The sequence below is a fragment of the Mytilus californianus genome, unplaced genomic scaffold (assembly GCF_021869535.1).
Source record: "Mytilus californianus isolate M0D057914Y unplaced genomic scaffold, xbMytCali1.0.p SCAF_1, whole genome shotgun sequence".
NCBI classification, from domain to species: domain Eukaryota; kingdom Metazoa; phylum Mollusca; class Bivalvia; order Mytilida; family Mytilidae; genus Mytilus; species Mytilus californianus.
The window spans coordinates 20,860,662-20,874,630 of NW_026262581.1; the positions used below are offsets into that span (position 1 = coordinate 20,860,662).

The following is a 13,969-nucleotide window of genomic DNA, read 5'->3' on the forward strand; positions in this document are numbered from 1 at the left end:
TTTTGAACTGAGTTTTACTGTGCGTATTGCTATGTGTTTCTTTATTCTACATTGGCTAGAGGTATAGGGGGAGGGTTGAGATCTCACAAAACATGTTTAACCCCGCCGCATTTTTGCGCCTGTCCCAAGTCAGGAGCCTCTGGCCTTTGTTAGTCTTGTATGTTTTTTTAATTTTAGTTCATTTATATGTTTTGTAGTTTAGTGTGACGTCCATTTTTACTGAACTAGTACACAATTTTATTTATTGGCCATCTGAGGACCACCTCTGGGTGCGGGATTTTCTCGCTGCGTTGAAGACCCATTGGTGGCCTTCGGCTGTTGTCTACTCTTTGGTCGGGTTGTTGTCTGTTTGACATATTCCCCATTTCTATGCTCAATTTTATTGATAACTGTAAATTTGGTTAATGTTTGATTGACGTTAAGGTCACATATCCATCAAATCAAAATTGTAAGAATCTTACACAGTCTGCAGTAGAAAACAAATTCTGTGGCATTCTTTTATAAAAAAAAATTGCAATTTGCATATGGTTAACTATACATTTTTGTAAATGATAAAACTTCTTAATAGTTAAATATATACGCACTTCTTTAAGTTGTAACGAACGAAACCGTAAGAACAAAAGACTTGAATTTTGAGTAAGAATATTATATGTTAACATCGTCGTTATATTTTCAAGGATCCTTTTAGACCTGTCGACTTGAAAAGCTAGACATGTTTGGATATAAAGAAGTCAACATAGTATGATTATAAAGTTGCATAAAGAACATAGATGCAAACTTTTGATGAAATGTTTTGCCAGTGTAACTCCCTAGGCGTTGATAGGTATTATCACGTTATCCAATTTTCTAAAAAACTCAATAAGAACCCGAGAACCGATAGAAATTACTCTAACTTTCTACTATATATGGTATAATATAACTGCTTTTGTAGACAATAAAGACTATAATTTGGAGATATATGTAATTTTTACTCAATAAAATTCCAATTTAACTACAGGAATTCGATTAGTGTGTCTTGTTTTTGTCATTTTTTATTGACTTCCCCTTGATTGGTATTTTTTTTAACTTTTTTTGCATACAAGACACTCAATTCGAATCATCAGAAGTCCAATACTAGTAAGGGTCTAATGGTATTATTATCATTCAGCCGAATATGACTTATGATCACATGACTTAGTCTTCTATTTGTAGTACTGTATCACATGTTAACACTTACTTCTTCCTTGAGTGTTTATCTTATTTCGAACAAAAGTCAAACTTATTTGATAGCAATCATAAAAGCATATAATATTTATACAAATTGTAGCAATCATAAAAGCATATAATATTTATACAAATTGATTTTAAGGTACATACTCCTCCAAATATTTGTTACGAGATCGGGACCGCAGATAAGGTTATAGATCTGGTCTGGTTTGTTATTTAATTTCTAATAAAGATACCAGATCCTAAAAAAATTGAAAGGTTGTGCAATCCTAAACGTGTGTTTTCAGTTTATTGTTTACTGAATTAAAACAGTAAAACACAGCAAGGGAGAAGATTAAGAATATAACGTTCCAAGTCCGAATTTTTTTTCCGCTAACATAATGGAAAATACCTTTTCCGCAGTGAAATTAGCTTGTTCCAGTTCGCCAACAAGCTTATCAGAATGGCAACATCTAAATGAATTGTCAGTTCAACTAAAGAATTGTATGCTTGTGGAATCTGAAAGGTTTGAATATGTTAGATAGCTCAGTTCTCAGCCTTAAGACTTGGTGGCACAGCAAAAGGCACTTGGGGCCATGACCCCCCTACCCACCCTCTTTTTTCTATTACAGATAATATGAGGCAGGCATTACCTGTGAAAAGGGACGAAGTCTATATAATTTTTTTTTTTTTTAATTTCTCAAACATATTTTAAGTTCTAAATCTGTTAAAAAAGAAACAGAAATACCGTAACGTTTCCGATTTTGGTTCTGTTGTTAGGGATTTTAGTTGTGACGTTATTTTAGTGATGACGTCATATTCAATGTAAACAAAGAAACGCTATCATCAATTAACGTTTTTTCATATCAAAGAATAATTAGAAATGAAATTGTTATTGTGTTCCTTCCTATATTTTACTGGACTGATAAAAATATATTTCACTCAAAGTCTCATGACAAACGAGACCGGAAGAAGCCAGGAAGTAGATTTCTGAGCAAATGCGGGAATTAAAAAAAGTGACAAAAAAAAAGTTAACGATTTTGAGTTCATTAGTACAATGAAAATTTCAGGAAATTTTCCCGATTTTTTTTTTTTTTTTTTTTATTGATTTTTCTACTGTAATAGGGGACTTCGTCCCCTTATTATCAATAATTTCATCGGTAGGTCTTTTCACCACTGAACACCACCGAACACATAAAAATACCATCTAACACACCTAAATATATAGTTTACTTACCTTCTGAACGAGGATGAATATGTTTATACATGTAAATACCTAAATTAATAAGAAATGATAACAAGAGAACCAAAAAGAACAGTCTTGCAGGGCTGTTGTCAGAACAGTACACTTTCAAGTCTAAAATTTAAAAAAAAAAAATTATTGTGATGATTTCACATTAAATAAAATGTTTTAACTTATTTGAACAATTTATTTCTAATAATTGAAAAGTAAAGACCATAAGATAATAAACAATGAAATACAGACAGTGTAAATCTGGAAAAAATATTGCTGGAACCGATCCGGAAGCGTTTTATTTTAATTTTGATTCCCAACTTCAACATTGCACATAAAAATGTGAAAACATGAGAATAGGATTAAATTTTACGTAATTTAATCGATATTTTTGTTTAATTGTGTAACATTACTGTTTTTCTTAAGGGTTTGTGGTCTTTTTGGGTGTTCAGTGGTGTGCGGTGGTGTTTGGTGGTGAAAAGACCGACCCATAATTTCATAGCTTCCGTGATCTGTACATGTGTTATGATCTGTAAGTCAATGATTACAGGATGTAATGTATGATACCACTTTCCCATGTTACTAAACTTTGCCTATACAGCTTATTTTCGTCCTTAATCTGTTAGAGTTGGCAATACATGTAGTATACTGGTTCATATTAGAGTACATCCTTAATCTGTTAGAGTTGGCAATACATGTAGTATACTGGTTCATATTACAGTACATCCTTAATCTGTTAGAGTTGGTAATACATGTAGTATACTGGTTCATATTACAGTACATCCCTAATCTGTTAGAGTTGGTAATACATGTAGTATACTGGTTCATATTACAGTACATCCCTAATCTGTTAGAGTTGGTAATACATGTAGTATACTGGTTCATATTAGAGTACATCCTTAATCTGTTAGAGTTGGCAATACATGTAGTATAAAAATAAAATTGAGAATGGAAATGGGGAATGTGTCAAAGAGACAACAACCCGACCATAGAACAGACAACAGCAGAAGGTCACCAACAGGTCTTCAATGCAGCGAGAAATTCCCACACCCGGAGGCGTCCTTCAGCTGGCCCCTAAACAAATATATATACTAGTTCAGTGATAATGAACGCCATACTAAACTCCAAATTGTACACAAGAAACTAAAATTAAAAATAATACAAGACTGACAAAGGCTAGAGGCTCCTGACTTGGGACAGGCTCAAAAATGCGGCGGGGTTAAACATGTTTATGAGATCTCAACCCTCCCCCTATACCTCTAGCCAATGTAGAAAAGTAAACACAAAAGTATACTGGTTCATATTACAGTACATCCTTAATCTGTTAGAGTTGGTAATACATGTAGTATACTGGTTCATATTACAGTACATCCCTAATCTGTTAGAGTTGGTAATACATGTAGTATACTGGTTCATATTACAGTACATCCCTAATCTGTTAGAGTTGGTAATACATGTAGTATACTGGTTCATATTAGAGTACATCCCTAATCTGTTAGAGTTGGTAATACATGTAGTATACTGGTTCATATTAGAGTACATCCCTAATCTGTTAGAGTTGGTAATACATGTAGTATACTGGTTCATATTACAGTACATCCTTAATCTGTTAGAGTTGGTAATACATTTGTACATGTAGTATACTGGTTCATATTAGAGTACATCCCTAATCTGTTAGAGTTGGTAATACATGTAGTATACTGGTTCATATTACAGTACATCCTTAATCTGTTAGAGTTGGTAATACATGTAGTATACTGGTTCATATTACTGTACATCCTTAATCTGTTAGAGTTGGTAATACATGTAGTATACTGGTTCATATTATAGTAGGTCCTTAATCTGTTAGAGTTGGTAATACATGTAGTATACTGGTTCATATTACAGTACGTCCTTAATCTGTTAGAGTTGGCAATACATGTAGTATACTGGTTCATATTCAGAGTACAGATCACCAAATACATATGCAACAGATCTATGTAAGATTGTGTAAGTAATAAAAAAACGGAGGGATATGCAACCACAGAACAACCAAAATATACCACAGAACATCAAAAGTACGGTACAAAATGCAAAAATAAATACAGAATTATATTATTTCTATAAAAGGTTGGGGAAGATCCTCTTACATGGGTACTATCCACATTTATGTGTACATACACAAATGTATTGTACCCCAAAGCAGGTATCAATTTGCATTGTTAAAAATAAAAATTTTGGATTTCAAGATATTTGCTATCATGATGCAAACATTCAGGTAAATCACAACATTTTGCCCTAACACCATGACTGAAATATCATCTGGGTAAAAGTCATTAAAATATAGGCGAAGGATACCAAAGGGACATTCAAACTCATAAGTCGAAAATAAACTGAGAACACCATGGCTAAAAAAGAAAAAGTCAAACAGACAAACAACAGTACACAAAACATAACATAGTTATATTAGAAAACAAAAGACTCAGCAACACGAACCCCACCAAAAACTTGGGGTGTTCTCAGGTGCTTCGGAACGGTAAGGAGATCCTGCTCCACATATGGCACCCGCCGTGTTGCTCATGTTAGTACAAACCCTGTGATAAGTCTAATTCGGTATGTCATATTCGGGGGAAAAGGAGACAGGATTGTAGTTAAGACAATTGGAACATATCTGTTGTCATCTATAAAATGGATACTCCATAACGTTCAACCAACTCGGGATGGTGTCCGTCAACTTTACGAAGGGATGATTTCAACTTCACCACTTGAAACTCTTGGTTTAATAACTTCCATGTGAACAGCAACCCTCTATCAAGGAAATCATGATAGGAAATACAAGCCCTGGAATATTGTATGAACTGGGAGATATAAACTCCGTATGCAGGCACTGCTGGAATGTTGCTACATACATGTAGAAATGGAAAGTTCACAATTGTTAAGCTGAAATCATCTCTTTTGTCGTAAAGTTTTGATTTCAACCGACCCTCATTGTCAATTTCTAGATGAAAGTCAAGATATGAGGCAGACTTAACTGTATCTGTTGTATCCTTTATCTCAAGTTCGATGGGATTGATGCGTTCAACATAGTCACCAAATTCGAATTATTTAGTGAGAGAACATCATCTATATAGCAGAAAGTGAAGTTTAAGGATACTGCTAACTCCTTACTTTCTTCCTAAGAAGTACCTGTATGAAGTCAGCCTCATATGAATAAAGGAACAAGTCAACAAGAAGAGGAGCACAGTTGGTCCCCATGGGAATGCTGATTGTTTGTTGAAAAATACGTCCTCCAAACGTAACAAATATGTTGTCAATCAAGAAATCAAGCATCTTGATAATGTCAGCTTCAGAGAATTTTTATACTCCCGTTTACGGGGCGTATTGTGGTATACCGTTGTCCGTCTGTCCGTTTGTCCGTCCGTCCGTCCGTCCGTCCGTCCTCAACATGTCGGACGATAACTCAAAAACACTTTAACCAATTTGTATAAAACTTTGGTGAATTGTTTATATCTATTGACGTGAGCTCTCTTTCGTTTTTTTATAAATTTTAGATTTTACGTTTCCGAGTTATGGGGTTTTATTCATTAAAAAAAGGGGGATTTTCCAGTTTTCGGACAATAACTCAAGAATGCTTTCACCAACTTGCAAGAAATTGTGGTGAATGGTTTATATCTAATGACATGAGCTCCCTTTCGATTTTTATATATTTTAGATTTTGCGTTTCCGAGTTACAGGGTTTTATTCATAAAAAAAAGGTGATTTTCCAGTTTTCGGACAAAAAATCAAAAATGCTTTCAGCAGTTCTTATGAAACTTTGGTGAATTGTTTATATTTATTGATGTAAGCTCCGTTTGGAATTTTATAAATTTTACATTTTACATTTTTGAGTTATGGGGTTTTATTCATTAAAAAGGTGGGGATTTTCCAGTTTTTGGACAATAACTCAAAAATGCTGTCAGCAATTCTCATGAAACTTTGTTGAATTGTTTATATCTATTGATGTAAGCTCCCTTTAAATTTTCATAAATTTCTAATATGACATTGAGAATTGATTGAACTTTAATTGTTTATAGTCGGACAACAGCACAGTGTATTGCACAACAGCAAGAAATCTTTAATTGAATATAAATTCAATTCATATAACCAATTTCAAGTTCTTTGACTACATTTATTCAGAAACCTATAATATATCAAATATTTAATACAATCCAAATTCAGACCTGTATCAAGCTTGAATATTGTGTCGATTTTTGCCCCAACTGTTCAGGGTTGGACCTCTGTGGGCATATCCAGCTGTGCTCAGCTAAGCAGTTTATTTTGTTTGAATCAGAGTGAGTTTTTTACAAAGTATGATTTATCCCTCCCCAAGACAAGAAACTTGTACTTAAGTAGGGCATTCTATTTTATGAAACAAAGCAGGACCAACTCTTTCAATTTTTCTTTCGGTTTGAAATGGGGAATACTTGTGTAAAGTATAGAAAAGTCAAATGTTTTAATGCTAATGCAAGATGTTAAACAAGTTGGGATTTTTTTGGAGGCCATTTTCTTTGTATTCAGTTCTTATTTGAACTATAGTCTTAACAGGAAAAATGTTGCCATTTAGATGAATGTTTGCTTCATGAAGCTGTTATGATGAAATGCAAAATTAAATTTTTTGTCATTGTAGATTGATACCCGATTTTGGGTATACATGTAATCCCTATAAATGCCAACGGGATAGTAACCATTTATGAGGATCTTCCCCAACCTGTATAATATTCTATAAATGTAGAAATGCCTACCCTGGAATATTACACATGAAAATAGATATATGAAGTATAAAATTAAATTAAATCTTAAATATATTTCCTCAATCACCAGTATTGACAATGTAGAAAGGCTGCTGTTAAACAGATATTTTCAAATGAAAAATCATTTGTTTACTGTATAACTACATATAGATCATAAACTAATTTGTTTTAGAACTAAACTTACTGCTGAGAACCTCTCAACACTGGTGGATTTGATACATCTATGTAATCATGGTATAGAAAATCAAACAGAAGTCTATTCCACTAATAACTGTTTAACAGAAGTTTACAGGACACTAAGAAATATGTGTGTAGAGAGTGAACAGAACCAAGATTTACTTAGCGACCATGAACATTTACTTACAATTTCAAAAGATTCTATACAGGCCTTGGTAAATCAGATCAAATGCAGTAAGGATTCAGACATTTTTGTGACATTGAGATGCATTGTGCAATTTTTAGGGAACTGTAGTGTTGGACATAAAAAGAATCAATGTTTAATTTGGAAAATGTTTGTGGAAGAACTCAAGTAAGAATTACTATGGTATTTAAGTTATCAGCCAGAAAGGAATATTTAACATCAATTTCAAAATGTAATTTTTGTCAAATAGTGTTTTTTGGCTATCATAAACATCACCTTTTTTAAAAAAAAGGTATTGTAATTATTATTACCATTTAATGAATAATTTATGCCTACCGTATTAGTTATGAAGGGTTATTTAGCATTTGTAGCTACAGGGATCATCAAATCATCAGATATTAAAGCAGCATCACAATATCTTTTCACAAAAAGATTGATGCAAATCTCCAGAAAAGTTGTTCCCTAAGAGGGCAGTAAAATCTCCTACTCTTGAAAAAAATTAGTACAAAGAAATAACTACATTTTGTAAGTTGTTTATGATTAAAACCTGAATCCTTGATGCAATTAATTTCGAGGTCAGGTGTTTAACATGAAAGTCTCGTGATGAAACAAAAGAACAAGGGTTTATCCATACAACCAGCTTACATGTACAACAGACATGACAGATAGCAGATTAAGAGACAACAACAACTTTTCTTTTACTGACATACTAGTAGGTATATATCAGAGCATAAGCCACATATATTCTCCCAAAAGTATGATAATTTTTTTCAGTAAGCTGTTTGATTTATCAGACGAAAAGCTCAGCATATATACCTGCATGGTTGCACATACTTGTTTATCTGGTAACCTGGACAACCAAGATGTTTGGATTAGTCCAGATACAATACAGATGTTAACAAATGTGATCTGCTACACAACAGAGTGCGATTGTGAGTGGGGGTAGGTACTGTGCACTTACATTGTAAGGTGATTCAGTTACAAAATGTTTACATCACTCTGGCTGGTTTGGATTGAGTAAATCACTCTGACACAGGGTGTTTCCTGGTGATTAAAGGTTACAACACTGATTTACTACCTTGACGTTTGTCATTTACATGTAATACATACAAATCTAAACTCAGAGTAAATCACCCTGTGAAAAATCCCTAGCAGGGATTATGTTAAATAGAATTAATCACTTAGCATGCTTAGTGTGTACTGTAATATTTTTTTTCATGACCAGATACAGTTGAAATGATACAGAACTTCTAAACAATTTATTTTAAATATTCATATGGTTTGCACTGTTTGTAAATTTTTCTTATTCCATAAATGCTCTAAACTATTTTTTTTAATAAAGGTTTTAACAATTGTTAAAAAAGTCCTTTTGAAATTTTAAAGGCTTACAATCAGAATTGCTTAAAACTATTTCCAAAAAAATAATCAATACAAAATGTCATGATTTATAATTGTTAATTTTATGATCTTTTTATGTTCCAGGATATTTCTCATAGAGAGTATGTGCAAAGTTGACAGCAGTTTTTCCAAAGTATTTCCTTTATTAAAAGACACAGAAAAGTATGTAACTTTCTTTTTACCCATACATGAAAATATATACCTCTAGCAAGGTGCATAGTTGTGTCCCTTTACAGAAGAGACATCTTTGTATTGTGTTGCAACATCATGCAGTGACAAAAGTTTCCCTAAATATTCAGCATCAATAAATAAAAAAAAGGTACACGTTGCATAAACATTTGATTAATAGTATTTGTATACGTATACATAATAAAAGTTTTATTGTGAATTACAAATCTTTAATTTAGGACCAGCATCATGTGAGTTCAAGAACGTGTTAAAAATTGATATATATATATTCTTAAATATTCAAAGATATGGAAATTGTGTATTCCTGAATATGTACATCTTATGTTTTATCTACAATACCACTATCTTTTCATCTTTATGTATTTTCCTTGAAGAAGCATCTTTAGCATCAGCAATTACTCAAAACTGGCTTCATGTTACCCTGATGTTAGGGCTTGCCTGGCAATAATACAGTCACTGTATTTATTTTCATCACACTTTTCTCAGATACTATAGCTACTAAGAATGACTTCATATTTGGTCATGATCAGCAGCTTGATGAATATGTCAGATACCTAATTTCTGTTTGGAGATACTTTGAATTTTTCAATATATTGAATGAACTTAAAATTTTGTGTTATACTTTTCTGTGAAACTCTTGAACAGAATGACTTCATATTTGGTCAGCAGCTCAACAGTGATAAATTGTTATGTGTTTGCACTTTTCGAATCTGTCAGACACTTACTACCTGTTTTTGTTAACGATAATTTGAACTTTGAGTGTTTTTAAATGATTTAAAATAAAAAAAAAGATAATAGAAACTTAAGATTTGTTTTGATTGTTATATATAAGAATTTCTTTGAATTATTTATTGTTTATTGTTTGGAGTCGTCTTTCTTTATTCAGACAGTTTGAATAATATTTGGAACAACTGTTTTGGATTTCCAATCTAAATGTGAATACCACTACATATGGGATACACTAAAACATTCATTTAAAATAATTTCTTACTGATTATCACTATGGATGTCAATGAGGTCACTACAGTTGAATCTCTCTATTTATATTGAATAAATTGAATAAAATTTCAGGCTAAGAATGCTGAGTGTCAAAGTCATCTTTTACCACAAACTAAGTAGTAAATTCAAATTTTTGGTTTTGGAACGCTACTATTATATAAAGAGAAGGAGATGTGGTATGATTGAGAATTTCATTTAGACAATTATCCATCAAAAATGAAAGGACAAGCATGTTAACAAATTAAGATCACTGTACATCTTTCAGCAATGAACAAAACCCATACTGTATAGTAAGCTTTAACTAAACAATATATAATAAAACTTTTATGCCTTTAAAGGTTTCGAGAAACTACATTTATACAAAAATACATTATTGAGAATTAGACAACTGATCACTAAGTAGTCCAAATAATTATGACGTCTTGTAAGGCTATTATATTTTTTTTCTTTGACGCCTTACATCGACGTCATAACGCCGAACTCATATTTTCAGTTGGATTTTGAGAGGGAATTTACTGCTTTATTAAAACGTTTAGCTGATTTCTCCTTAAGATGCTTCATTTTAGGAGTATAAAATAAATTTTTGAACCAAACTCGGTAAAATTTGACGGACCTAAATTTCCGGATAATATAAAACTAAGGTTCCGGAAATTTGGGCCTGTCAAATTTTACCGAGTTTGGTGCAAAAATTTATTTTATACTCTCCTGAAAAGAAATCAGATAAACGTTTAAAAAAAAGCAGTAGACAATCGCCCGCTTCGAATGGAATTGTAACTTATTTTATTATTACAGTAGGGATTTATTGGAAATATTTTGCACAAACAAACACATAAAAGGTAAGAAATTTGATATATGCAAAAATGTTTAGCCTTCAATGGAAATTTTATGGCTAAATTGGGTCTCAAAGTTGAGAGCAAAATATGCTCTCAAAGTCCAACCGAAAATGGTGACTTCAGCATTATGACGTCGATGTAAGGCGTCAAAGAAAAAAAATATAATAGCCTTACAAGACGTCATAATTATTTGGACTAATCACTAAGTAGAACAGGCAACAATTTTTGCAAGTACAGGTAACTATATGGCCTTCAACAATGAACAAAAACCACACCATAATGGTGACCATATAGTAAGCTGAACATTAGTTAATAAACCACTGATGACATCGTAATATTTTTAGTAAAAGCATACTGAAAACAAATTTTGTGATAATTTTAGGTTTTTCTTTTAGAATTTTAAAACTTTTTATGCCTAATGTCCAATGCCAAAGTGTTACATGTATAATATAGTGGACCACTTTTTGATTATGTTTACTTGATTACTAGGTTGTTGGTGTATGAAGTTATGTTGGACCATCTAGATAAAAGTGAAAATGATCAACAGACCTCAAAAAGCAATCTACAGTATATTGCTGGAGATGTGAAATCTCAATCATATACAATCCTGTCTCTGTTAGAGAAACATCAAAATCAGGTATTAAAACAGTTCATTAAGGCTTCATGCATGCCAAAAGAATAAAAAAACATGTATCATATTTTGTAAATAGATGTTTTTGTGCAAGTTTATGGAGCATAATTATGCAAAAGTTTTCCAGACCTCCTATACCAGTGTGTATACAATCTGATTTCATCTCAATTTTTATACCGCAGCAAAATTTTTGCCGCCATATAACGGTGTGGCAATGTTGTCGTCTGAAGACTTTTGGTTTCCAGATAGTACCTTTAATATTAGTGTATGTATCTCTATGTAACTGTACCACAAGGTTCCATACCACAAAAGGAAGGTTGGGATTGATTTTGGGAGGTTATTGTCCTAACTGTTAAGAAATTAGGGGCCAAAAACAATTACTTGTGTATAGATGTATATATCTCTATGAAATTGTAACACAAAGTTCCATACCTCATAAGGAAGGTTGGGATTGATTATTGGGGTGATGGCCAAAACCGTTTAGAAATTAGGGGCCAAAAACAAGGGATTTTCTGGTTTCTGGACAATAACTTGAGTATAAGTCTATTTATCTCTTTGAAATTGTACCTCAAGGTTCCATACTATAAAAGGAAGGTTGGGATTGATTTTGAGGTTATGACCCTAACCGTTTAGGAGTGAGGGGCCAAAAAGGTGCCAAAAACAATACTTTTCAAATACTTTGTATAAATTGCTTATTTCTTTACCCATTTCAATGGTTTCACTGGTTCAAAGCCTTGAATTCTTAGGGTTCTTTGATATGTTGAATCTAACCGTGTATTTAAAATTGAAATTTTGGGCCCTGTTTTTAAATTGGTGCACTGTAACATGTTTAAGTTCCAAAGGGTCCAAAATTAAACTTTGTTTGATTTCATCAAAAAATGAATTATTGGGGTTCTTTGATATGCCTATTCTAACGAATGGTATGTATTTAGATTTTGAATTTTAGGCCCCGTTTTCAAATTGGGGCACATTAAGGTCCAAAGGGTCCAAAATTAAACTTTGTTTGATTAACAAAAATTGAATTCTTGGGGTTCTTTGATATGCTGAATTTAATAGTATATTTAGATTATTGATTTCAAATTAGTCTACATTATGGTCCGAAGGTTCAAAAATTAAACTTAGTTATATATCTACACAAAATTTATTCTTGGGGTTCTTTGATATGCTAAATCTAACCATGTATTAAGATTTTGGATATTGGACCATAATAGGTAAATTTCCAATTTCCAACTTTTTAGTTTCACATTCATTCTGTGTGAGAAACCTATGCTGTGTCAAATATTTAATCACAATCCAAACTCAGAGCTGTTTCAAGTGTGAATGTTGTGTCCATACTTGCCCCAACTGTTCAGGGTTCGACTTTTGCAGTCGTAACAAGCTGAGTCCTGAGGAGCATTTCATTTACCGTTATTAAATCCTCATGCAGTGATGAATAGCTTGAGTAAATAATTATATATCATTTTAGATTTAAGTTTAAGATGTATTTCATGAATGAAAAGAAAATAGAAGTAACTTTGCAAAATTTTCTTATTTTTTTAAATGGAAAAAGTAAGAGAAGCTTATTATAAGAAAACAAGATGGCAGACATGAACATACTAGAAAACTTATTTTAATCTGAAATTTTCATTTTGATCTGAACAGCTCTTAAAGGACTGAACAATGAATTATTAAGTAGTTTTCAGTCTTTCAGTCAATTTTCAGACTAATCCACTGCTGTAAAAATTGAATACTGTTCACACTTTTTGCTTGCAGTCAATCAGGATTTGTTCAGTCTATGTTCAGACTGTTCAGTAGTTAGTTATTAACCTGAACACATATTGGCCTTCGTGGACATATAAAGCTAGTTAATAATCAATCATCATAGGGGTAATCTAGAAAATGGTCATGCTTAATTAAAGGTATCTGTGATTTTCATAGTCCCTATTTTTTTTTCTCACACCCTTCTTGTTGGAGTTAAATTATGAAATTGATGTCAAGATTCACAACAGCAAAATCTTTTTGACAAGACTGAAAAATAGCATGGAACAGTTTCAAAATGGCAATGTCATGCCTATTGGAAATTTGATTGATATTGAAAAGTCATGTATATCAGTTGAGGACACTGACTATTCTGTAGTTATTTTGTTTCTTTCAAGTATGAACCCAAACTATTTAAATCTAATGACAACATTAAGCATACTAAAGTTATAAGCCTGTAATCCTTGATGACTTTTATACCCAACTCATTAGTCATGTGTAGAAAAAACTTGTGACTGGTATACTGAAACATGGTATAAATTCTAATGCCTTGTTACAGTCACTTGGTTGATACCACTGCTGGTGAACCATTTGTTCCTTAAGGTACCGCCAGTCTTTTAGTCAGTACTCCAT

At 32.4% G+C, this 13,969-nt stretch overlaps 1 protein-coding gene across 1 annotated transcript in view; it reads left to right on the top strand.

Moving 5' to 3' along the window:
• The first annotated feature begins 1,439 nt into the window (after positions 1-1,439).
• The window catches only part of LOC127700747 (ataxin-10-like), a 50,079-nt gene continuing 37,549 nt past the window's right edge, over positions 1,440-13,969 (top strand). The window contains exons 1-5 of the mRNA XM_052204398.1: positions 1,440-1,711; positions 7,361-7,717; positions 8,324-8,491; positions 9,032-9,109; positions 11,458-11,605. Of these exons, the coding sequence (XP_052060358.1) occupies positions 1,587-1,711; positions 7,361-7,717; positions 8,324-8,491; positions 9,032-9,109; positions 11,458-11,605 (876 nt within the window). The 5' untranslated portion in view covers positions 1,440-1,586. The remainder of the gene's footprint in view (positions 1,712-7,360; positions 7,718-8,323; positions 8,492-9,031; positions 9,110-11,457; positions 11,606-13,969) is intronic.